The 26,600-nt window shown below is 27.0% G+C and overlaps 2 protein-coding genes across 4 annotated transcripts; both read left to right on the top strand.

Annotated features, from left to right (window-relative positions):
- Positions 1–8,531: 8,531 nt before the first annotated feature.
- LOC129609996 (uncharacterized) lies at positions 8,532–10,917 on the top strand. The gene is made up of 4 exons (XM_055522290.1): positions 8,532–8,738; positions 8,824–10,041; positions 10,111–10,452; positions 10,615–10,917. The coding sequence occupies exons 1-4, from the start codon at positions 8,709–8,711 to the stop codon at positions 10,750–10,752; spliced, it is 1,728 nt and encodes a 575-aa protein (XP_055378265.1). The 5' UTR covers positions 8,532–8,708; the 3' UTR covers positions 10,753–10,917.
- A 606-nt stretch (positions 10,918–11,523) lies between these two features.
- Positions 11,524–21,349, top strand: LOC129609999 (uncharacterized). Of its 3 annotated transcripts, XM_055522294.1 has the most exons (6): positions 11,524–11,843; positions 12,380–13,595; positions 13,665–14,006; positions 16,314–17,525; positions 17,594–17,944; positions 18,108–21,349. In XM_055522294.1, the coding sequence occupies exons 2-6, from the start codon at positions 13,359–13,361 to the stop codon at positions 18,243–18,245; spliced, it is 2,280 nt and encodes a 759-aa protein (XP_055378269.1). In that variant the 5' UTR covers positions 11,524–11,843; positions 12,380–13,358; the 3' UTR covers positions 18,246–21,349. The 3 variants fall into 3 exon arrangements, with proteins under 3 accessions (XP_055378269.1, XP_055378268.1, XP_055378270.1); XM_055522293.1 differs by having other exon boundaries at positions 11,524–13,595; XM_055522295.1 differs by lacking the exons at positions 11,524–11,843; positions 12,380–13,595; positions 13,665–14,006 and adding an exon at positions 15,360–15,642 and having other exon boundaries at positions 18,108–21,348.
- Positions 21,350–26,600: the final 5,251 nt, after the last annotated feature.

Here is a 26,600-nt window from a genome sequence, read left to right as displayed (position 1 = left end):
TTTAAGAGGAACGTCGCTATGAGGAATATGTCATGTACACAATATACCAATGTATACATATTATATTTACTATTTATCAATGCGATATCTACATGTAAATGTAATGGTCATACATACATGCAATCTTTGTTTCAGATTTTTTATCCTCAACTGAGTCTACAGGTCTCAATATTCACCTTATGTTTCAAGCCACAGTTCCTTAGCTCTTCGCTTACTTCGGGGACACTAAAATTCATTAGCGGATTCTGAGAGCTACTGGTGATCCCGAAAAACACTAACAATCGCTCTATATCTCCTAGTATAGCAAAAACACGCTTTCAAAATTTTTTCAAATATTTTTTCAAATATCTTTATGAAATAACTTTCTCAACAAAGTTTATATTTGCTTGATATGTGTTTCCTTGGCACACAACCGTAACTGGGTGTATACCATATTGACATATAGACTTTATTATTTCATTGTATATCAACACCTTTTTGTATGTTACCAATTCCGACTGATTTTGTATTTTTCTTATTTTTTCTTGGTGCCAATTTAAACCCAAGACCTAGGAGCCAATAAATTTCTTTATATTTGTTTTCTATTCTTTCTATTTTTTCCTTCTTCAAATGTTCTTTCCTTCTGGCTTGACATACAAAGTCATTGCTAGGCATTTTTCTACGTTTTGAATTGATACTCTCGCGCGATTGACACTCATCGAATTAAAAATACCCTTTAATTCAAGTATTTATGGTTTTTTCTAGAAATTGATTAATAATTTTTCTTTAATAAATCTTGTGTTTGTATGATCCTTTCACTTAAGAAAGATTTTTGATTATGATTTTAAAATGATTTTCAAAATTTTATAAAAAACACTTATATTTATATAAGTATATATAAGTATGTATATAAGTATATACATTGTTCCATTTTTAAGCTGACAATAGTACAGTAAAATCGTAGTTTTTTAACATTATTAAAATATAATATTTTTTATAGAATACGTAAGATTCATTCATGGTTCAAAATTTATTCAATCATGTACACAAATAATAACACACGAGCATAATATGATGTTGTATCAAGCATGATAACCCAAAAATTTTCAACTAAAACATAAAGCCAACTTTATGTTATTTAAAACATTTAGAAAACAAACACTAATCCATACAAAGGTCTACATAAATACACCATGTATAGGAACTTTAATTCATACCATGCATATTTTGAAATTTTGTTTTAAAAACCGTCGTATTTAAGTTAAATGAAAATTTTCCTTAATGCTTTCTTGCCATGTCACCAAAATTTCTACAAAAAAAAAAAAAATATGTTAAAAAAATATTATTATTAAATTTTTCTTAAAGGAAAATTATTAAAAAATGAAAAAAATCAAAATATAATTTTCCGAAAGCAATTTTTTCTTAAGAAACTTGACTAAAAATTTCATTAATCACAGTCAATAAGTTTTGCTCCTGGTTATGGTATTATAAATATCTGAGGTTTTGACGTGACCAAACATAAAAATTAAAGAATTATAGACGGATTTTTTTGATTTTTTTTTCCTTTTTTTTCATTTCTGCTCTTATGCTTGGTGTTTCCTTTTTCTTGGATTAATTTTTTCGTTTTATTTATTCTGAATTTTTTTGTGCGACTTTATGTTTGAATTTTTGCTTCCACTATTCATATTTTTGTGTGTAAGGGATACAAAGCTGAAAATAAAAATTCAATTTCATATAAAATCGACACTATAAGTTTTGCATACATATATATGTATACATAATTTATCCATGAGAAGTGAAATGAAAGTGTGCATAGGAAAAATGAAGCATACACATACATACATGATTCCACAATTTCTTCTTCTTGTGTATTTTAAATTGAAAAAAAGTGTTAGAAATATGAAATTTAATTTTTTCCATCGCCCGTTTCCAAAAAAAAAGATAAATTACCTTAAAGGATTTGTTTGAAGCTCGTGTTAGAGTCTCATTTAGCATTATTTAAGTGTTCTTTCTTTTCAAAATATATCAACAAATTGGGGCAGTCCAGAGCAACATCCAATAGCTTAAATATATTAATTTTCCTCAAAACCTTAATTCAATTTACAAAAAACGAGTGTAATAATATTGTAAAAGCAGTTATCTCACTGATCTCAAATGCATTCAAATGTTAAAACGACTCTAGTTATATTATTCTTCCTTACAGTTTTTCAATTCTCGATTACATCTGAAAATTATTCAAAACGCAAGATGTAAAAATGAAACTAATGCATAAAAGAATTTTTTTTAGAGAATTTTAAAAATAAAATCTATGTTAAAAAACAGAAATTTTAAGGATGTCGGCTTTTTGATAAATTTACGCGGAAACGGGTCTGATTTTAGTAATCTCCTGAAATTATATAATTTTTATTTTGTTTTATAAGAAAAGTTTTTTGTAAAATTTTAAGTGCAAATTAAAGGATAAAATAAAAAGAATAAAAATGTAAAGGACATAATTTTATTGGTTCATAAAATCTCTTTCTTGTATTATTTCTATAAGAAATGCAGTTAAAACGTGATTTATTTGTCGAAAATATTATTGGAATTTAAAGAAAATCACAGCACGTTTTTGTTATTAATTTCAAAGAAAGCATGAAATGTAAAGTTATTGTTTTTATCTTTTTATTTGCTTTTTTAAAAAAAAAAAATTGTTTTAAATTTTATTTGGTTTTAGTTTTTTACTAGAAAAAAGTTAAGGAGTTAGCCTGAAAGCAAAGATTTTATAAGCGATAGATTTTGATTAAAAAATTTGTAAGTTTAGTCAAATTTGAAATAAATTTAAAAGCTTAGTTCCTTAAGTCCATAACGCAAAATAATGTTATAACTTAATTCAGCTTAAGAATTGGAATTGCTGAATTATGTAAGAATATAATATTACCGAAACTTTGCAATGTTGTTAATTATTTAATTGTATTAAACTGAATGATGCTTTATTAAAGTTTTTTTTTTGCAATGAATCGACAGGCGAAACAAATTAAATAGAATAAAATTAAAACATTTTTATTTTTTTTTGCGTTCCTTTTCTTTTTTTTGTAATACATAATTGTAAAAACATGCAATTATTATGCTGTCATACAATTTTTACAAATTTATTAATGGAACGCAGCCATAATACGATATAAAAAGTAATAAAATTAAACTTATATTTTATTTTTTAAATCAGGATATGGTCGGGGGTCAAAAATATCCCATGGAGAACTATTTCTGTTCATTTTATTGCTTGTTTCTTTAGAAATCAAGGAAATAAGAAAAAGAAAACCTCATGGGTAATTAAAGTTGGCATAATATAAGAATTCCGTTATTTAATTCCAAGAATTTCAATTTATTTTAGAAATTTATTCCTTGTACACACTTTGTATTTAGAATTTATTCGCCTCCTGGAATGATTTTTCAAAAATACTTAATATGTATATTATGTATGTATGAATACATATAAAATATAGTTGTATTTCTTTTGTTAACCACTGCGGTGTTTAAATTTTAAAACTAATTTCTTGTGAAAACTAATAGAATTTCTATAATTAATTGGATAATTTTCAAAATGGATACATGAGTTTTTGTAGAAATGAAAAAAGTACTTATAAGGAAATCTAATATTTTATTTAATTCATTTATATATACATATGCACATATAAGTTTTGTTATGATGAAATATGTCTAAAAGTTTTAAGAGTATAACTTATTTTTCATATAATCATATCATATAATTTCTCAGTTGGAGAGTTTTGTCATTTCTACATTATTTAGCTCTTTCCTTAAGATAAAAGCATAAAGATTATTGAATCTCCTAATTGGATATAATTTGTTTTGAGCATATAATTTGCCACGTTTATTTGAAAGTCTGCTTGTGCAACAGAAAATAGGTATAATCTAAAGCTTTAAAGAGGTGAAAATGAAAATTATTGAAATTTGAAAATTTGGGAATACCTAATTTTAAGAAGTCTTCCGCCATATTAAAAAACTTTGCCACGAAGAGATAAATCTTAGTAAATTTGTAATAACCACAAGAAGCTCTCTCAACATAATGAAGATGAAATGGAGAATTTTGAAATTAGTATTTGGAACTTGGAACATTACGTGTCAATGTATTAAGATCCGCCGTTCCAACTATTTCTCTATAAAAGGTTCGGTGCTAACTAGCAAAATTATTAAAAATGTGCATTCTATTTCTGTGTCCTATCCCAATGTAAACTGAAATTTCAATTTTCTTAATTTTAAAACACACATACAAAATTTTTTTTTTTATTTATTCCACCCATTGCGATTTTAATATACGAACAAATTGCATGTGCAAGATTTATTTTGCCTTTTATATTATATAATAGTAACGTAATGTGTATAGAAATTTTTTCTGAAAAAAAAAGAGATAAAAATTGTGGTGAAAATAAAATTACAAAAAAAGAAAAGGATTTGATTAATAGCTGCATATGTCATGGTACACTAATTACTAAATGCGCTCACTCCTGTAGGGCAAATGTCAGTAATTTAACATTGTTTATATCTTCTATTTCTTCTCATATACAGTAATTTTGTTTAACTTTGTTTGAAATCGGAATGGGTAGATAATCCTCGTTTAATTCAAAAATTTTAATTCAACAATTTTGTTTTATATTACTTTTATACAAATGTTATTTTATGGGACTTAATTCAGAAAGGATGTTATTACTAAAATTCTATAGGTGTATGTATTATTCTTATTCGAATACAATACAGAGTAGCCCGAAAAATATTCCATTCACAAAGTTTTTAGACTACAGGTGACAGTCAAGCATTTTAAGTATAAACGGCAGAGGTAACTTCTTACAATAAAGGAAATCTACTATTAAATCTAACCTATTATAAAACACACCTTCATTTAATAAAAATTTGTAGAAAAATTTTTGTCCTTGGCAAATGGTTGGCTGGATTACATATTGCTGGCTTGAAAAAGTACAAACATAACAAAAACAGCGCAGCAATATGTAATTTTGTTTTTGATGTCATACGTTGTCTAATAAGAGTTACGTTAAATACATCTTTGATCCAGTGCATCGAAATCAATTCCTTAGTTTTACTTCTCGAAAACGCCTTTGTCTGTAAAAAAAAATAATCTCTATAATTTTAAAGACTCTAGGAACATACTTGCCGAAAAACCGGTTACTCCTTTCAATTGTTTTCTATATAGACAGATTTTTTTCTCTTTTGCCATAATTTTAGAAAATAAATGAAACATGTACGGCATTAAGTTCAGAGGCCTGAAGGGGTCGTCATCAGCCAACCTTTTTCTAGTTCGCAACACCTGAATAAAATTGAAAATAATTACTACATATTTCAAATGTTACTATGTATTTTACAATTACTACACCACACTGTTCTACGAAACTATATCAAATTTAAGTTTAATTTAGATTCAAATGAAAAATGAGCAGTATAAAAAGCAAAAATTGTTAACTGGATATGAATTATACAGTTATCTTATATTAAAAATTATTCTATATTTTTAATTTAGGTAAAAGAAGTGAGATGTTTTTAATTTTTTTTGGGTTGTGTTCACATTTTGTTTTATTTAAATGTTATACAATCATTTTTGAAAACCAAAAAATTGTATACCAATATAGAGTAAGTAAACTATACAAAATATGTATACGAAGTGTAAATGAGTAGTTTTATAATGTCCTTGATGATATCTTTTTTGTTTTTTTAAATTAATGATTTTTTTTTTATTTTATTAGAGTTTTAAGATATAGAAAAGTAAAATACCTAAAACCTCTTCAAAATAATTTAAAACTACAACCAGAACATTTATACTTTAAAATATTTTACAAAATTGTTCACTATTTGCTATTATTAAGTGTAGTATTCTGATTAATTACTGAAGTAGATGGCCGTACATATTCTATGTGGCTGTCTTACTCTGGTCGTCAGGAGCCTCAGAAGTTTTAGGCGGGGCTAGTATTATGGTGATCGTAAAGGAGGTATTCTTTTATCCATGAGGTGAATCGTTATTGCATTTATTAGTGCACTGCGGAAATAAGGTTTACCATCAAAAACTAATGCGTTTTATACTCAACTAAATTTAATTGAATTTAAAAAAAAAATTTCGTCTATTTTCTCATATTTCGGTTGTAAACGAAAACTACTCATATCAATGTAAAATTGAAGAAGTGCAATGGAAAAACCTTGACAATATTTTAGAGTCTTTGATTTATTTATTATTCTCTTTTTAAATTTTATATCAGTATATAAGAAGGACAACATGTAATTTTTACTTTTGGTTAATGCAGAACTGAAATTTACTTTAGTTTTTATTTAAAAATTTTTTCTTTTTAAAAATATTTTCTTAAGCATTCTAAGAAATACTGTATATTTATTTATCAGAAAGCTGCATTCATACACATGTATTTTTTATATCTGTGCTCTACATACGAGTAATAGAGCACAGATAGTAGATTATATTTTACTTCACATGTGTAAAGTATATGTATATGCGCACCATATATAGTGTTGTAAGATCTTAATCTGCAGTTGATGACATTATAAAATTTTAAAAATCTTATTCATAGTGTGACAAAGTTACATAAATGCATATTATATTTCATCATGCCAGGCCATAACAGAATGTAGAACTTCAGTAAAGTGTTTATTATCAAAATAATGTAGCTAATATACAAGTCAAGTAGGTTAAAACTTTAAACATAAAAAAATTAAAAGGCGAGAAATGTAACAGTGTAAAGTAACAAAACAACAGCAGCCATCGGGTGTAGGAAATTATCAGCGTCGAAACGACTCTACAAAGGCTAACCGAAAGAAAGTTACACATATAACTGCACCAGATTCCGTAGTTAAAAAGTTCAGTTACATCTTGTGTTGAGAATTTTCGCGCTGTAAAGTTAAAGGAAAGTAAAAAATATAATATTAAACAGGCCATCATGTGCACTTTTTAAATTATCGTGATTTTTATAAAAAGCAGATCAATGGAACGGAAACTCAACTGCATGTTTTTTCTTTTTTTTGAATGAAAATTAATTCTTTCCATGATGAAAACGTATTTTTTTACTTAAATTTTTCTTTTTTGAAATTGAAGATTTTTTCATTGCTGATATTTCAATTAGGGGCACATGTAGAAATATTTTGTACATATTTAATAGACATAAGTTTTTAGTTTATACATTTTCAATAAATTGGCATAATACATGATTCTATTTTAGTTATACGAGCAGGAATAAAAGAAATTGGGTTGAATTTTCTCTTAATTTTGAAATTTTAATAGGAAATTACTTTAAAAATGTGCAATAAATTATTAAATGACATAGAAGGAAATGGGGATATTTCCTTTTTCATCCTTATTTTTTTGTTTTATAGGTTATGTAAGTGCGAAATAGTTTAAATTTTAATGATGTAAAACAGTTAATATGCTTTGCCTTGTAGTTTAGGCACCACTCTTGGAATATTGTACTTGAAGTGAGTTATTGGAAATGGTGGGACATTAAAGTCAGAAAATAGTTGAATAATGAGAAATCTATTCCTCCATAACGTTATTATGCGTTAAAAATTTTATTAAAGATTAATATTTTTTGTTGTAAAATGAACATTTGAAATTAACCTTTAACTATACCGGAAAAATTTTTTCTCTTTACAATTATCTCTTCTTACTGAATGTTGGTATTGTTGTTCAATAACTGATAGTTGTTTTGTTTCGAATACTTTCTTTTGTTTTATTTTTTTACTTTATGCCTTAAGTGCAACTTTTTTCTCTTTAATGAAAAGTACATGAATGTTAATGTTATTAAAAACATCACATGGCAATAGTTTTGTTACATTCTATTTTCTTAAAATTGCAAGTGCCTTTCATTTTAACATGTTGTTCTGTTAAAATTACGTTTTGATAACTCATTTTTTGCACTTTAGTTTATGGCTTAAAATAAGGTATAAAACAAATAATAAAGCAAAATAAAATAAAAAGAAAAAACTTGTTTGGAATTCCAAGCTTTTTGAGCTTGTATTGCATTTTTCATATCAAGCATTATTTCTAAAAATAAGCGACAAAGCTACTTAACGTAATATAAATTTAAAAACAGTATGTGCTTACGATTTGTTTTTTAAAGTTGAGTAGAGAGAGAAAGAGAAGTAGTTTTTAATTTTACTACATCTTATTTTACTATTAATTATGTTACTTTTGGGCTTTGCACGCAATAAGTACCTAAAATAATGTAAAGTGAATAATATTGAATTTGAATAATTAAATATGTGACAAAGTAAAAATCAAATGAAAATTATGTTTTTATCTACTTCTACAACAATTCATTTTTCATTGAACAGCTGAAAAATTTTCGTGGTACTTAATATTTTAGGTGTATTTGTTACAAAACAATATGACTTTTAATTATTTCACTCCAAAAGTTCGTTTTTATAAATTTACATGTACCATTTACATGTGCTTCTGTTATACACTATCTTGCCAAAAAAATAAATGGTCACACTACTTGTTAACTAATAGTTTTATTGTCACTATTTGCTTTTTAGTTGTGTTTCAAAAACAATAGAAAAAGGTGCTCAGAAGCTTTTAAAGCCTGTGTTCGCAAATATTATTTGAACTTTTTATATTAAAAAAAATTTGAAACTGTGATCAAAAGAAAAAAAGCTGTCGTATTAAACAAAAATAAAAACAAATTCCATTGTTTTCTTAATTCAATTAAAACAAATTAAGTTGCGTAATGCATTCTTTCAGCGATTTACCTATAGAAGTAATAATAAATATAATTTTGATAAATGCATATTGCGACTTAAATTTGATTCGCGTTACATACAAAAAAATTTTCTAAATTTCAGGTAATAGCCAACATATATAGATATTTAGACATCCAAGATATATTATCAGCAGAACAAACATGTCATCAATGGCTTCAAGTTTCTCAATTGAAAGAATTTACTGATTTAATAGTGCTAAAAATTATTCAGTTGGATGAGACAGTTCGGAACTTATTCATGGAAACCTGTAGAAAATTTTCGTCATTGCATTTAAAATTTAATGCGTACACCAACTGTTATTCTCCAAAGGATGCTGAATTTGCACGTATCACAAATGATCAATTACTTAATTTTTTTTCTTTATCGAATATAACTTATAATATCGAATATTTGACGTTGGAAAATATCAAATTACTTTCTTTTTCAACTTTTTGTGAAATATTAAAAAGCATGCCAAATCTTAAAGAACTAAAATGTAAACAAGTTAAATTTATATATTCCTTAAATGAATTCTTTTTTGATCCAAATATATGGGAATATTCTACAAGAATGTTAAATACTATGTCTTTAAAATTACAATCATTATGTATAGAGAATTGTGAACCATTACAGTTATTCCAGTGTATTAAAAATTTGAAGCAATTACATGTGTTATACAATGAAAGTATTCAAGATGAAGCTAGTTTTGAAACAATAGTAAAAAATAACGAAAGTTCTCTTAAGAGCTTAAAGTTAGAATCTTGGACACTTCATGTTAGTATAAATTGGGGAAATTTTACCAATTTGTCCGAATTAAAATTAAAAGAGTTTTATCTTTCTACTGATTATGGAACGATGTCATATTACGACAGTTTTCTCAAATTTTTAAAATCCCAAAAATTTTTAACAGATTTATGTGTAATAAATATAAACAAATTAAATAACAAAGATTTTAATGAAATATTGGAAATGTTACCAAATATACAAAAATTAAATTTTAGCTATAACAAAAATTTATCAAGTGTTATATGTAAAACAATTTCAAATTTGATGGATATTAATTCTTTAACTTTAAATGGTTTAAAACCTGCAAAAAAATATCGAATTTTTAATGACTTTGTTTGTAAAAAGAAATGTAACTTGTTGGAATTAAGACTTTTAGATGTTAAATTAGCTGATGAAAATTATATTTCTATAGCAGAAAATTTAAGCAATTTAAAAGTATTACATGGTGGGAACGGAAATTTAACGGACAATAGTTTATATTGTATTTTGAAAAATTGTAAGAACATTGTTGATTTAGTAATTCATAATGGCAAAGTGCGTAGAACTTCAGATTTTAAACTTTGTAATAAATTCAAATTAATATTTTCTAATTTCTGTCTATAGGTAACCGATAACGCTTTGATAGGACCAGAGTTGCAGTCTAAAAAATTGTTATACCTAAGCTTGCAATGCGAGAAAATTTCCGATGAAACGTTGACTAATGGTTTTAAATTTGAAAACTTAACAGTGCTTAGTCTACTCATTACCTCAAATATGTCAGCGGAAGGCTTTAAGCAATTGACTGATAATTGTTTAAATATTAAAGTTTTAACTTTAAGAAAAATATGTTCAAGTAAAATATCATTGAATTTTCTACAGATAATTTGTATAGCAGTGATAAATTTTTCAAAACTAAAAAAATTGAATGTAAATAGAAAATGTGTATGTATGGACTGGGATTATGAGGTAAATTATATTTGCTCAAAATAACATCTATATGGTAACACCCTCTTTTCGTTATTCTAATATAACACTATATTTAATTATAACTTGAATTACAGTACTAATTAATTTGAACAGATAATAAAATCTAATTAAAAAATTACATAATTTTTTTTTTCATTTTAGATATATTTATTTAAAAACTCCAAAAAGAACGATTTTCCAACTAAGTTTAGAGAAACTTGTACGTGTGATTTTAGGACGTACTGTGTGGAGTTGTTAGACTGTTGGAAAAATCCATCATTTCCGTTTTATCTTTTATAATTCAAATTAAATAATTTATATTGAGCTATAAAATCAAATAAATAAATTTTGTGATGAATAATAGGTGCTATTGTACGTGAGAATATAAAAGCAACAGCTCAGTTTATGTTATTTTAACATAACATAAGTTTTGATGTAAATAATGTTATTTTTTTAAATGCTTGAAAAAACGTTTATTCAATGCGAAATAAAGCTTTTTTTTTCAAATGAAAAGCTTTTAGCTTTATATTTTTTTTAAAAAAGAGAATTTTACATGGGTAAGAGAATAAAGAGAATTACGAGTATATTAAAAATTTTTATATTGTATGACGTTTATTTCGGAGTCCAAAACCTAAGTGCGTAAAGTAAATATTTAATTTATTTTTATCATAATTTAAAAAATATTTATCATGTGTTCTTGCACCCCTTAAGAGGAATTTAATTAATATAGAGCCATAGGGAATAATTTTGAAAAATGTACATAATTTACACTAAAAATGCACAACTTACATAATTGTAAAATTATTAAAGCAGTGACTTTTTTGACGCTACTATGGGGTTACATTAAAGTTATCTTAGAATCTTCGATTCGTTTTCTAATTTACCTACAATTAGCGTTATATCTTTTGTGCAAACTTTACACCTTGTGAAATACTTTAAAGACAATTTTTTTTATGAAGTCTCTTTTTCGATTTGCTGTCTTTTATGATTATTCATTTGTTTTGAGGTATCGAAAAGCACTATAACGTATTGAAACAAAATTATTCCTGAAGGAAGTGAAAGTTCACAATTCCAAATCTCTAGAAATGCTTAACGGCAGCTCCCTTCTTACACTACTTTATAAATTTAATGTATGGCCACACTAACTTATTGACTAATGGTTTGTTTTAGATTTTTTCATCTTTCGTTCTTTTAGTTTTGTTTCGAAAGCAGTAGAGAAATAGGTGTATAATACTTATCGGTTCTGGCTCACAAAATTATTAATATTAACTGCGATCAAAAGGCACAAACTGTGATATAGGACAAGAAAAATATATCTAGTATTTTAATTTTTTATTTAATTAAAATTGGTCAATAAAACAATGTATTCATTCAACAACTTACCAGTAGAGGTAAAAATAGCATAGACAATTTCAATCAATTGGTTTTACCCACTGATGGTGCATGCATTCGTAACTTATTTAGCATGAAATAACTGACTCATCTAAAAAAACATTTATTTGACCATGCAATTGCGAAACATTTGTTATCACCAAAGCGAAGACAATTTTTTAACAGGAGATTAAAGTAGTAAAAAATTCTGAAAATGACAGAGAAAAATTAATTAGTAGAATAAAGAGAGAGTAAAAGAGATGTAAATGAGAGATTAAAAGTATAAAACCACATTTTAATCATCATGCATGCTATCGTCATACTTTAATACATAAACCTAATTAAATGTTTTCGTGTAGCTTCTAGTGTTTCTACAAAGTGGAAAGTTATTGTTGGTTGTAACCAAATGTAGTAACAAATACGTACATTATGTTATTATATTTTAGGTCTCGTGCCTAAAATGTTATATTGAATAGCTGATGAAAACAACTAAAAAAATTTAGCAAAGTAATGAAATATGGGTATACAATAACAATTTTTTTATTATTGTTTTTAGGTTATTGCCAACATATATAGATACTTAGAAGTCCAAGATATATTATCAGCAGAACAAACATGCCATCAATGGTTAAAAGTTTCTCAATTTAAAGAATTTGTGGATTTAAAATGTTTAAAGCTTACTCGGTTGAATGAGGCAGTCAAAAATTTATTTATGAAAAGCTGTAGAAGATTCTCATCATTGCATTTAAGGTTGAATGAAAGTACAATTTTTTACACTTCGAAAGATGCCGAATTTGCACATATTGCAAACGATCAATTACTTGAGTTTTTTTCTTTATCAAATATAACAAATAATATAGAAAATTTGACGTTGGAAAACTTTAACTCAATTCCTTATTCCACGCTATGTGAAATATTAAGAAGTTTGCCAAATCTTAAAGAATTTAGAGGCATAGAAGTAAATTTTAAATACTCTTTGCATGAATTTTTTTTTGATTCAACTATAGCTGAATTTTCTGAGAAAATGTCAAATATTATACCAACAAAATTAAGATCATTAAGTTTAAAAAATTGTGTGCCTTTAGAACTGTTTTCCAATATCAAAAATTTGAAGAAATTGTACGTGCTATATAATGAAAGTATTGTGGATGAAGACGGTTTTATGGCAATAGTCAAAAATAACGAAAGTTCACTAAGTAGCTTAGAATTAGAATCTTGGACAGTTCATGTCGATATAGTTTGGAAAGAATTTGCGAACTTATCAAAACTAAAAAAGTTTTATCTTTCTACTGATTACGGAATGATGACATATTACGAAGATTTTATAAAATTCTTAAAATCCCAAATATTTTTAACTGATTTAAGTATAGTAAATGTAAATTCACTAACCGATGAAGATATAACGGAATTATTACAATATTTACCAAACATACAAAAACTAAATTTGAGCAGTAATAAAAATTTGACAAGTTCTATTTTTAAACCAATTTTGAAATTGAATAATATCAAATCTTTAGCAATAAATAACTTGAAATATGTCAAAATTCCAAATGGGATTTTTAATGATCTACATATGTAGAAAGAATCACGATATCTATGAATTGAGTTTTTTAAATGTGGAATTGACTGATGCAGATTACATTTCTATAGCCGAAAATTTAAAAAAATTGAGAATTTTAAACGGTGGTAGCGGAAATTTAACTGATAATAGTTTATATCGAATTTTGGAAAACTGCAAGAACATTGTTGATTTAGTAATTCATAATGACAATGTGCGTATAACTTCAGATTTTAAAATTTGTAATAGTTTTAAATTAATATTTTCTAATTTCTTTCCATAGGTAACCGATAATGCTTTGATAGGATCAGAGCTGGAGTCTAAAAAGCTGTTATACCTAAGCTTACAATGCGCCAAAATTTCCGATGAAACGTTGATTAATAGTTTTAAATTTAAAAATTTAACAGTCCTTAATCTACTCATTACTTCAAATATGTCAGCGGAAGGCTTCAAACAATTGGCTGATAATTGTTCAAATATTAAAAAACTGATTTTAAGAAAAATATGTTCAAATAAAATTTCATTGAATTTTCTGCAAATACTTTGTGTAGCAGTAATAAATCTTTCAAAACTGGAAAAGTTGAATATTAGAAGAAAATGTAAATGTACTGCCTTTGATTGTCAGGTAAATAATTTCTAGATTACTTACATACATACGTGCAAATATCAATATTAATAATATTCCAATTCTAGATACATGTATCTAAAAGCTCTAAAAAGGAGAATTTTGCACCGAACTATTTGCGTTCTTGTAGTTGTGATTTTTGGAAACATGCTGTTGAGTTGGTTGACTGTTGGAATAATCCATCATTTCCGTTTTCACTTTTATAATTTCATTTGAAAAATTTGTATTGAGATTATGCTGCGGTCTCAAACAAATATATCATATGGTGATTGGCAAGTGAATTATTGTTTGTATAAAAATTTTCAACCAATAAATATAATTACGTTGAGTTTTATTATTGTAATCTTTTTAAATAATTCTCAACAAACTTTTAATTTTTTTTGAAAACCACGGCTTTAAACTAAATTAAAAAATAAGTAAAAACATTTGAAAGATTACTATTGATACGACATATATGTTATTTTTAAAAATTCATGCGTATTTACATATTTCAACCAATTTCAACATAACATGGTCAAATAATATATGTATGTATAAGTTTTGATGAATTTTTTTTCTTTATTTTGTATGCTCAAACTAAAACAACTAAATGGAAAATAAAAAAACTTCTTTGGTATTCAAAGCTTTTCAATTTTACACTTAAAATATATTCCGCAAACAAAAAAAAAAAAAGACAAAAAATGAGGAGAACAAAACAATACGAAAGCAATGGAAATTTCAAAACAAAATTTACGATTTTTAAAGGCCGAATAGAGAGAACAATTACCAATTTTGAAGGCTTCTAAAATCGGTACACATACATATAAAATATGATAGGCGAATCGTATTGAAATACTTGAATCGAATGAATATATTATTTTTGATTCAGATTACCGAAGCTGCAAAGTATGTACATATATATCTATATAGATAGATAATTTTATGTTACTACTTAATTGTGAAATAAAGATATTTCAATTACACAATTACAGCACAGATAAATGGTGTATATAGATGCCAGAAGGAACTGCAGGGAAAGAAACTTAAAAGTTTTTATCGAACTGGTTCAGAACTATCAATGTACATTTTTACTATTTTTTTTAATGTACTTGATTATTTCTTTTAAAAATTTCTTTTAAAAAAAATTTTTAAAAATGCATGTTAAAAATAAAGCCTTGTTTTAAATGACCAATTATTCATTTTCTACTAATTTCTAATATCAACTTTATCCATTTGTTTTGTGGTATCAAAAAGTAAAAATAATACTAACACATAAAGAAATATAGTATTTTTTTCACACTAGTTTTATAAACTAGAGATACGGTCACGCTATCACATTAGTAATAAATATTTTTATTTCTTTTCACCGTTTTAGTTTTGTTTTGAAAACCACCGAAATAGGTGCTCATTATTGTCAGTTCTGTTTTAAAAGCCACCGAAAAAGGTGCTTATGATAGTCAGTTTACGCGATTACTAATGTTATCAAATTATATTTTTTTTACTGTTATTTAAAAAATTTAAACTGTGATTACATGACATAGGCTGTGATACTAAATTGAAACTGTGGAAAAATTTTTTTTAAAAGTGTCTTATGGTTTTAATCTAATTAAAATCATTTAATTGCGTAATGCATTCTTTCAATAACTTACCAATAGAGGTAATAACAATCAATTGACTAATGACTTTACAAAAAAGTAAAGTCATTACAAAAAAGTAAAATTCACGTTCGAATTGTTTGACTCGCCGTTAACTTATTAAAATACTCAAATATTTGATTTAAACAATGCCAAAAATTAAATACATAATGTACACATAATAGTAAGGGCAGTAAGAGAAGCTGATGAGATATTATGAAATAATGAAAATAATTGAGTAACTGAGACTTGAGAGAGATTATTTTTATACGTAAAAAATAGCATAAAATAAATTTGGAATAAAAAGAATTTGTAGAATAAACTGAGTAAAAACAGTGTAAAGAAGTCGAAATAAAAGCACATTTTTTTTTATGCATTTCACTTTTCATGGTGTGTGCTTATGCAGATTTATTCAGCATAATCAAATGTTTTCACGTTCCTCTCTAGAGTGTAGAAAATTATAACTGCAGCTGTGTTATAATTAACAAAAGTTTCTATATTACTCTAGTTTTAATTTTAATCGTTGCCATAATATGAAAATTCGAATTAAACCATGTCTGTAAAATATTTGTCTATTAATCTTTTAAAATGTATTTTCATTAGTTCTTCATTAAATTTAACTTTCGAACTAAAAATATTTTGAAGAGAATAAATCTCATGCATATTCACAAATTTTTTTTATTATAAATTTTAGGTAATAGCCAACATATATAGATACTTAGACGTCCAAGATATATTATCAGCTGAACAAACATGCCATCAATGGTTGAAAGTTTCTCAATTTAAAGAATTTTTGGATTTAAAATGTTTAAAGCTTACTCGGTTGAATGAGGCAGTCCAAGATTTATTTATGAAAAGCTGTAGAAGATTCTCATCATTGCATTTAAAGTTGAATGAATATGCTGTTAATTATACTCCGAAGGAAGCTGAATTTGCACATATTGCAAACGATCAATTACTTGAGTTTTTTTCTTTATCAAATATAACAAATAATGTAGAAAATTTGACGTTGGAAAACTTTGTGTCAATTCCGTATTCAACTCTATGTGAAATATTAAAAAACTTACCAAATCTTATAGAATTAAAGTGTATTAACGTGATATTCGAATGTTCTTTGAGTGAAAACTATTTAGACTTAACTATAAAAGAATGTTCTGAGAAAATGTCAAATATTTTATCACCCAAATTAAGATCATTAAATTTAGAAAATTCTGAACCTTTAGAACTTTTTTGTCATATTACAAATTTAGAACAATTGTACATATTGTGTAATGAAAGTAGCAACGATGATGATAGCTTTAGAGTAATAGTGAAAAATAATGAAAAATCATTAAATAATTTAAAGTTAGAATCCTGGACAGTTGTTGATATAGATTGGAAAGAATTTGCAACTTTATCAAAATTAAAATTAAAAGAATTTTCTTTTTCTACTGAATACGGGATTATGTCGTTTCATGAATATTTTGTAAAATTTTTAAAATCTCAGTCAAGTATAACTGATTTAAGTGTCATAAATCTTAACACATTAAACGATAAAAATATAACTGAAATATTGGAAAATTTGCCAAATATACAAAAATTAAATTTGAGCTATAATAAAAATTTGACAAGTTCTATTTTTAAACCAATTTTAAAATTGAATAATATCAAATCTTTAGCAATAAATAACCTGAAATATGTCAAACCAAATGGAATTTTTAATTATTTATGTAGAAAAAATCGCGATATCTATGAATTGAGTTTTTTAAATGTGGAATTGACTGATGCAGATTACATTTCTATAGCCGAAAATTTAAAAAAATTGAGAATTTTAAATGGCGGTAGCGGAAATTTAACTGATAATAGTTTATATCGAATTTTGGAAAACTGCAAGAACATTGTTGATTTAGTAATTCATAATGGCAATGTATGAAAAATTCAAATTAAAAACTTTGTAATAATTTTAGATTAATATTTTCTAATTTCTTTCCGCAGGTAACCGATAACGCTTTGATAGGACCTGAGTTGGAGTCTAAAAAATTGTTGTACTTGAGTTTACAATGTGAGAAAATTTCCGATGAAACTTTGAACAATGGTTTTAAGTTTAGAAATTTAACAGCTCTTAATTTACTTATTACATCAAATATGTCAGCGGAAGGCTTTAAACAATTAACTGAAAATTGCTCTAATATTGAAGATTTAATATTAAGAAAAATATGTTCAAGTCAAATTTCATTGAATTTTCTTCAGATAATTTGTATAGCAGTGATCAATCTATTGAAATTAAAAAAGTTGGATATAAGAAGAAGATGCTCATGTCTAGACACTATTTCTTTTGATTATCAGGTAAAAGTTTTTTCAAATAAATAATATTTTTCTTATAGAATGTCTTGTACACAATAAACAAGGTACAAAAAACTATTTTTAAAAATAATTCAAGTTTTATTGCATTATTTAAAGAATTTATTATTATATTTAAATGAATAATCTTTACACATTTTAATTTTAGATGATTTTATATAAATTTTCGAAAAAGGAGTGTTTGGCGACCAAAAACAGACGAAATTGCACTTGCGAATTTTGGATACACTGTGTTGAGTTATTGGATTGCTGGAATAATCCTTCATTTCCTTTTTCCATTTTATGATTTTACTAATTTATTATAATAACGTTTACAGACATTTAGTTTTAATTAAGACCTAAATTCACTTTTAATAGTTTTCGATTAGTTTTATTGATTTAGTGAGGTTGGCGGTTTTATTGGATTATCATTACACCTAGTAGATCTGACAACATTATTTTGAATTTTCGTAAGTCACTGAAAACTTTAAAAATTTAACGTTTTAGAGACACATTTTAGAGTAAGACAATCTTTCATTTACATTTTGTATAACAATAAATATTATTGCATAATATAACAATTTAATTTCTTTTGAATAATATTGCATGAGTTGTAATTTAAATTGTAACTCTTTATTTGAACAATATGTTAAGTAAAAGTTATTATATTTCATTATTAATGGGTTGTATACGAATTAAAAAAATTGTATAAAATAAATCTAAAGTATTATATGTACAATTATATGTATATGTACTCTTAAGTTTTTTTCATTCATATCTTAACAAAATAATTTCCTTACATTCGAAACATACATGGTACACGTTTAATATACATATATGTGTGTGCAAAACTATTATTATAAAATAATATAATTTATGTAACCAAAGGACAATTTATTTTCATTCTTTAGAGAGTCCTTTATTTTATTTATTTAGAAAAACATGAAGCATAAAAAAGTAAAAAGTTAAAGCGCTTTACGAAATCGTTTAAAAATAGCAATATGAAGCAAATATGAAAAATTGGAATATGTTTAGATGTTTGAATTATTCATCCATATAGATCCATAGTAAATAATTATGTTTTGAAAACAGGTATACTTTGAATAACGCATAAATAAGCTTTAATAAAATTATTTAAATGGCATTCGGAGTATTTTTTGAATCGTCGAAGTACTTTTAAGACTGTAATGTTATGACATTTTGAGCAAACAAAAGTGTCAAAAGCAATATTTTAAAATTCGTTAATTAGCTTTTAAAAAATAATGAAATTGTCAGATAAATAGGCAGACGGATATCTTTCTAAGACAGTTTATTTCATTTCAGTTTAATGTATTTCCGTCGAAAATTCAAAATGCGAACCTCATAATAACCCTTTTGGCATGCAATGCTGTGTATAAAAAATAAATCAATCTTTAGAATGTGCACGAAAATTTTGAATTAGGTTATAATGATGTATAAATTTCACAGAAAAAATTAACAGCGTTATTTGAGGGAAGCCTGTATTTTAGTATTACAGATTTTGAATGAATTTCGCATATTATGATATTCCTGTATAAATATGTAAAGTAATAATTTACGTACATACATACATATTAATGTATAAATTTAATATAATATTATAAATAAATATGATACTCGAAAACACTCAAAATTAGACTGAATGTCTAGACCATAGACCTACTTTTCATAATATTAAACTAATACGTGAACATAATCTTATATATATATATAACATATATGTGTGTGGATATATGAATTTATATCATAAATAAATTTTACTTCGGTTGGGTTAATTTTTTTTTTCTTTTTCTGTAATATTATATTTTGAGTTTTGCAATAAAGTTTTGTTGTAATATATAGATTCAATTTAATAATAAAAATATGTACTATTGCCTTTATACTAATAAAATTTACAGTCATTTCCAAAAATAACTTTATATTTAAAACTTTATACATTTTGCATTAAAATTACGAAGTAACGGTAAATATTTTTTTGTATTAATTTAAGTGTTCCTTCGACGAAAAGTATGCATTTACCTTCTTATTGTGATATGAAGAACATTGTAAATATAGCAATCATTTATAGGTGCAACAAAATAGTTGCTTCGAAAAAGATTGTTTTTTATTCTTTAAGAGAAATATGCAACTTTACAATTATTTCGATTTGGTCCAAATTTGTAGAAAAAAATATTGAAATTTAAATCGAACTAGCAAAATTGAGTGTTTTAATATTTGATTTTTGTTGAAAATACTTTATGCTTTTACTGTACCGCAAATAATAAATTATATATTTAATATTTAAAGTTAAAAAAATTATTAAATATGAAATAAAGGGGGTGTGTAAACTGTATAAGCATATAAAGAACGAAAATATTTATAGATAGATTTTAAGCCATTTTGAATATAAAATTTACATACGTATATGAGGCGGAATCCCCCCGCCTTTTAATTATTTGTTAAAGTCAAACATGACTTTATAATAGTACCTTTTATTCTTGTTCTATAAATGTTCAAATAACATTTATTAAAATTAAGTGTTTGTTTGTTCGGACCAGAATATTCTTAATATTTAAAAATATTTTTGATTTAATTAATATTCCCCAACAATAATTAAAAATCCGTGTTTTCTATTACAGAGTTTAGTTATTTTGAATTTTGTGCATGTATATTCTGCAAATACAGTAGTATTAACTTCAATACAAAATAAGATATTATTATAATATTAATATGAGGCTGCATTATCAAGCTAATCTTCAGATTTGTATTTATATTAAATTTGATTCATAGACTTACATTAATAGCTGTTACGACTTAAAAATTAAAGAAAAAAAAATTTATTGTATATTAAAAAATATTTTATGTAAATTATTTCTTTCCGATGGTAACACCATACATAATAAATTTTAAACCGCACGAACGTGTTAAACAGCAAAAATATGAAAAGTAAAAGAAAATAAGGAAAAAAGAAAACAGAGAAAATTGTTTAACAAAATAAATTGCTGCTAAAAAATGAATCATTCCACTTGAATAAGTTTTATGGCTTAAGAGTATTTACATATGTATAGAATATAAATATTATATATACATACATCAGTAGACGTAACAGACTCATCCATACACAATGTGCAACATTATTATATTAGTGTTTAAAAATATATTTTAGAGAAAAAATTGAAATATTTTCATTTATATACACAATTCACTTAGACGGCACAAGGTATTTTAATTGTAACCAAAGTGGTGAGCAGAAGCAAGGCAGTGACCGGCAACGACGGATGATTTCCGTTGTTAACTCAGAACAAAAAAAGAACTATAAAATTATGTGTTAGTATTTTGCATAAAATATCACACACGCGTGGTCAACTGTCGTTTGTATGATTAAACGAGAAAAAAAATAGAGTTGACCTTGTCAACTCTGTGATACCCGTACGAATTTGTTATCCTATGTGCGAATAACTAATGTGCCATAACTAACTATGGGGCAGACTATGACTTTAAGTTGCCGTATTACCATGTTAATTTATGCAAAATTTCAGTACTATGTGTTATTCAAAATACTGGTTGTGCCAAACTACTATTGATGTTGTATGGCAGCTACCAGAAAGAGCCAAGAAATTTTAGCGAATTTTATCAAGCACATCGGCCCTACTAATATATTCACTTGTGTGAAATCTCAATATCACAGCTTTTATAGTTTCTGAGATATAGTGAAATAACTTTTGAAGTTGTATGGCAGGTACCAGAAGGAGCCAAGTAATTTCAACGACTTTTATGAGACACATTGGCCCTACTAATATATTCGTTTGTGTGAAATTTCATTACAATAGCTTTAATAATTTCTGAAATATAGTCAAATAACTTTTGAAGTTGTATGGCAGGTACCAGAAGGAGCCGAGTAATTTCAACGACTTTTATGTGACACATTGGCCCTACTAATATATTCGCTTGTGTGAAATTTCAATACCATAGCTTTAATAGTTTCTGAAATATAGCCAAATATTTTGGAAGTTGTATGGCAGGTACCAGAAGGAGCCAAGTAATTTCAACGACTTTTATGTGGCATATTGGCCCTACTAATATATTCGTTTGTGTGAAATTTCAATACCATAACTTTTATAGTTTCTGAGATATAGCCAAATAAATTTTGAAGTTGTATGGCAGCTACCCGAACCGGTACCCCGATCATATCCAATTTAAATAGGGTTCTGGCACTTACTACAACAAATCATTTGTGAAAATTTGGTGAACTTAGCTCAATTAGTTTTTGAGTTATCGTTGGGACGGACGGACAGACAAAGCTAAATCAACTCAGAATTTGACGCTGATCAAAAACATACACTTGAGTCTATATCTAACACCGTTATTTCTTAGCGTTACAAACGGTAAGGCAAATTTAGTATACCCTTCGAACATACGTTCGTACGGGTATAAAAAAAAAAGACGCCAGCAGTAAAATAAGAATTCATATTATTTTACCGCCAGTTCTTCGAGTGGGCAGTCCTATTTCAATAATGTGTATTCTCTACTAATTTTGACTTTTCTCCGTGGAAAATCGCTCTTGTTCTATTTTCAACTTAAATAGGAAAAATTCATAACAAAAATTATAAAAATTCGAAAACATATAAATTTATGTAAAAATTTTATACCGTTCTATGAAATTTTATCAATTCCAAATCAATTCTAGTATTTCAATAAAATTTTTAAATAAAATAAATTGCAGAAGTGACATTTCAAAGTTTTGTAATTACAACTAAATAATATTCAGAATAGACTGCAGATTCGTTGATAATGATAATATGCGTGAATGAAGAGCTTTTAATATTTACACTTTTAATATTACAATTTCCGAGTGGAGAAAACTATGTTTATATTGTTTCATTTTAGTAAATAATAGAGGGAGACAGTACACAGTGTTGTTATGATAGAGTGTGTAATTTAAATTTTCTGTCAATACATTTATTTTTTATGATACTATTACGGTTCTTTCATCTATCACAATGCTTTATTAAATATTTTTTTAGTTTTCTGTATAAGTTTTTAGTACGAAACCTATGAAGCCGATATGTTTTTCTTTTTTTTTTTTACATTTTATAGATTTATTTTCTTACATCATTAACCATGTAAATTGTATTTTAAAATTTACATGATGAGAAAAAAGTCTTCAATTTGCTTTTCATTTGCTTTTACTTTTTCAAAGTTTTTTTATGTATTGTGGATTCTCCCGGTGGGTTGGGGAGTAGCAATACCCACAGCAGATATGCTTGTGGTACGAGTCCACTAAAATACTGACAAAATCCAGGCGCCTCTGACCCAAAATGGGCGGCTTCCTTGTCTGCGTCTGATTACAGAGGGACGGCATTGGAAGAAACCACAGCTGGGTTAATAGTCATACAGCTTATAAACAAATATGAAATGTCCAATAATAAGAATAAAAATGCGGTAGGGATATCTATCAAAAGGTCTATCAGGAGCCAATGGTCGATTCATGTATAAGCGACTTGAGAAACTGTGCAAAGAGCTGAAAAAGGAAATCTGCAAAACTTAAGGCAAAAAATAAAGGAATATTGGGACATCAGAATGCAGTTTCAAATGACACCAAGAAAGACAAAATAAGTGTGTGAAACAGATGAAGAAGAGTTTCTTTAGCCAAGAGAAAAGCCAAGAGTTCACTAGAAATTAGTTCACTAGAAATTAATACCACCGGGTTGGAGAAATCTACAACCATCAAGAATACTCAACTTAGAAAACATAAACCTCTATATAACCTCATAACTAGTTACACGCACCTAATAAGGATCCTCAAAGAGGAAAGTATTAACGTGAAGGTAAACATAATGAACAACAATCAACTAAAAATAAATGATGAAAATGAAAATAGACAATTTAATGAAGCTGCTAATAATGCCAAGGAATAGCATACTTATTAAAATAAATTGACGAGGCCAATTAAAGTAATGGTCAGAAACCTGGCTCACATCCATTATATGAGCCACAAGATATTAAATAAGAACTTATCCAAAGGGAATTTACATGAGTGTAGGTATACAAAGGGTGTAGATGTTATAAATAAAATTAAAAAAATAAAAGAAAATTATGTAAATACTATCAAAAAGCCCCTTTATATGTTGTCCTATGATCACACCAAAGACCTATGTATAATATATAAAATAGAATATCTTCAGCACATAAAGGTAAAAGTTGAACCTCTTAGAAATAATGGATTCATCCTGCAATGCCAGAGATGCCAGAGGTTCGGTCATACGCAAAGGTTTTGCCAAAAAAGGGTCAAATGTGTTAAATGTGCTGGTAATCATATGGTGGCAGAATGTAATAAGAAAGATAATTTTCAGGCTAGGTGTGCAAACTTGAACGAGGTACAATCTGTTAGTTACCGGGGTTGTTTATTGCCTAAGGAATTACAAAAAAGAAGAATGAAAAGGAATCGGCCTAAACGGATCCTGGGTATTCATAAAAGGACCCCAAAAATGATTAATTCTTTTACATCAAATGCGGTAAGAAATGGTGCTACATACTCAAAAGTGGCTTCCAAATGAGCAGAAAATTATATAGATAAAAACTTAAGAAAGCATAAAGAAAATGATAAAAATACAATGCAAAAATCTAAAGAAATATGTTAACTTTTTCTAACTACCTAATCTAACCTAACGGTAGCTGAAGCGATTTCTGAAAAATGACAGTATATAAAACTCGAATAATGGAGGGGAAATGGCGTTCTAAGTGGAAGGCACAAATTGGCGGTTTTTTTTAGAACTAAAAATATCGATGTATGTCTGATATCGAGTGCGTTTCTGACACTGGGGGAAGGACTTGGATGTACTGAGTTATAGATGCTGTAGGGCAACTCATCCTGGTAACCATTCAAGAGCAGGTAGTGCTATTTTAATTAGGGACATCATAAAACATGATGAGGAATCCGAAATAGAGATTGTGTAGGTTCAACTTATTGTGGTTAAAATTAAAGCTACCAAGCAGGACTTCAATGTTGGTTGAGTATATTGTCCACCGAGATGTAACATAAAAAGGATATTTTTAAGCATCTGCGGAAGGAAACCGATTTTTGCTGGGAGGTGAATATAATGCCAAACATATGGATTGGGGCTTTAGATTGACCTTAACTAGAGGTAGAGAACCAAGGAAAGCCATACGGGAGTTGGGATATTCCTATCATTCTACTGACCATCCGACTTATTGGACTTATGATGCTAAAAAAGTTCCGGATCTTATTGAATTTCTTATATCTAAAAGAATTTCAGTAAATTTTTGCATACTCAGAAGATGATTTTAATTTGAATTCCGATCACTCTGCTGTAATAGTAACCCTTAGTGAGAAAATAGCTAACAAACGGAGCGTACCTACTTTAGTCAATAAAATTACAGATTGGGTAGGCTTCAAACATGACGTTTGTTAGAAATCTCAATGCTAAACTGCAGGCTAGAGATCACTTATCCTATGGGGTGGAGGGTTTTATCAAATTGATACAGAAAGTCGCCCGGAAAAATACAAGATTCTCTGAATTGAAACCTGTATCAAGTCATTATCCTAAGGACATAACTGATATAGCCCCATGGTTTGATCTCATTACTGCTGAGATATTAAGAGAGTTGTCGAGAAAGGCTATGACACTTTTGAAAAAATTGATAAATGCAGCAGTTAACCTAAGATATGTTTCTAGTGCTTAGAAAGCAGCGGAAGTTACGATAGGGAAACAGGGGAAACCCTTGAGTTATTGTTGCTAACAAGGCTGATGCCTATAATAGAAAATTGATTCCAAACCATCAGTTTGGTTTTAGTACAAAGCATGCAACAATTGACCAAGTACGCAGAATAACAAATATTGTGGAATAGGTGTTAGAGTAAAGGCAAATAAAGGTTAGAGTAAAGGCAAAGGTGTTAGAGTCATATTTATGTGACAGGCTTTTCCGAATCAAACAGAACGTCGAGTACTCTACGCTAAGGAAATTAGGACTGGTGTGCGTTAAGACAGTATTCTGGGCCTATATTACACATGCTTTATAAAGGTGTTACTTTCGAGATATTTACCGACGATACATCAATATTGAGAGTGGGATCAAGTGCTGACAAATAAATTACAGGCAGCAAGTAACAATATAAGTAAAAGGACAAATACATGAAAATAAGGCTAAATGAAAGTAAATCATGTGATGTACTTTGTGTGAAATTGATCTGTACATGTGAATTTCACAAACGAAAATTTAGTGAAACCATCACAATTGAGTTTGATTGGTGCTAAGCATCAATCCAAAACACAGCGAAATTCCTAGGTATGGCTCTGGATGTCAAGTTCAGATAGAAAGAACATGTAAAGAAGAAAAGAATACAATTAGAAAACAAATATAGAGGAACTATTGGCTCCTAGGTCGTGGGTCTGGATTGTCAACATACAATAAGGTGTTGATATATAACCAAATGATAAAGCCTATATGGACGTATGGCTTGCAGTTATGGGATTGTGCCAAGCAAACACACATCAAACAAATACAAACTTTCCAGACCAAGGTCCTTCGTAATATGATCGGTGCTGCTTGGTAGGTCTTGCTTGATATATTATTTGAAGGGTACTAATGATTCCAACTAGTTAAAACACCAACTGTTAACATAAAATTTATATTAAGCCATTGC

The sequence above is a fragment of the Condylostylus longicornis genome, unplaced genomic scaffold (genome assembly GCF_029603195.1).
Source record: "Condylostylus longicornis isolate FDR11 unplaced genomic scaffold, ASM2960319v2 ptg000042l, whole genome shotgun sequence".
Taxonomy (NCBI): domain Eukaryota; kingdom Metazoa; phylum Arthropoda; class Insecta; order Diptera; family Dolichopodidae; genus Condylostylus; species Condylostylus longicornis.
This window is presented reverse-complemented; position numbering and strand designations above follow the sequence as displayed.

Excerpts from the sequence above, each read along its gene's own strand:
- LOC129609996 (XM_055522290.1), top strand. The coding sequence starts at position 8,709 with ATGCATTCTTTCAGCGATTTACCTATAGAA. Across the intron at positions 8,739-8,823 it reads TCAGCGATTTACCTATAGAA|GTAATAGCCAACATATATAG; the intron begins GTAATAATAAAT and ends TCTAAATTTCAG. Across the intron at positions 10,042-10,110 it reads TAGTAATTCATAATGGCAAA|GTAACCGATAACGCTTTGAT; the intron begins GTGCGTAGAACT and ends TTCTGTCTATAG.
- LOC129609999 (XM_055522294.1), top strand. The coding sequence starts at position 13,359 with ATGTCAAAATTCCAAATGGGATTTTTAATGATCTACATATGTAGAAAG. Across the intron at positions 13,596-13,664 it reads TAGTAATTCATAATGACAAT|GTAACCGATAATGCTTTGAT; the intron begins GTGCGTATAACT and ends TTCTTTCCATAG. Across the intron at positions 14,007-16,313 it reads GTACTGCCTTTGATTGTCAG|GTAATAGCCAACATATATAG; the intron begins GTAAATAATTTC and ends TATAAATTTTAG.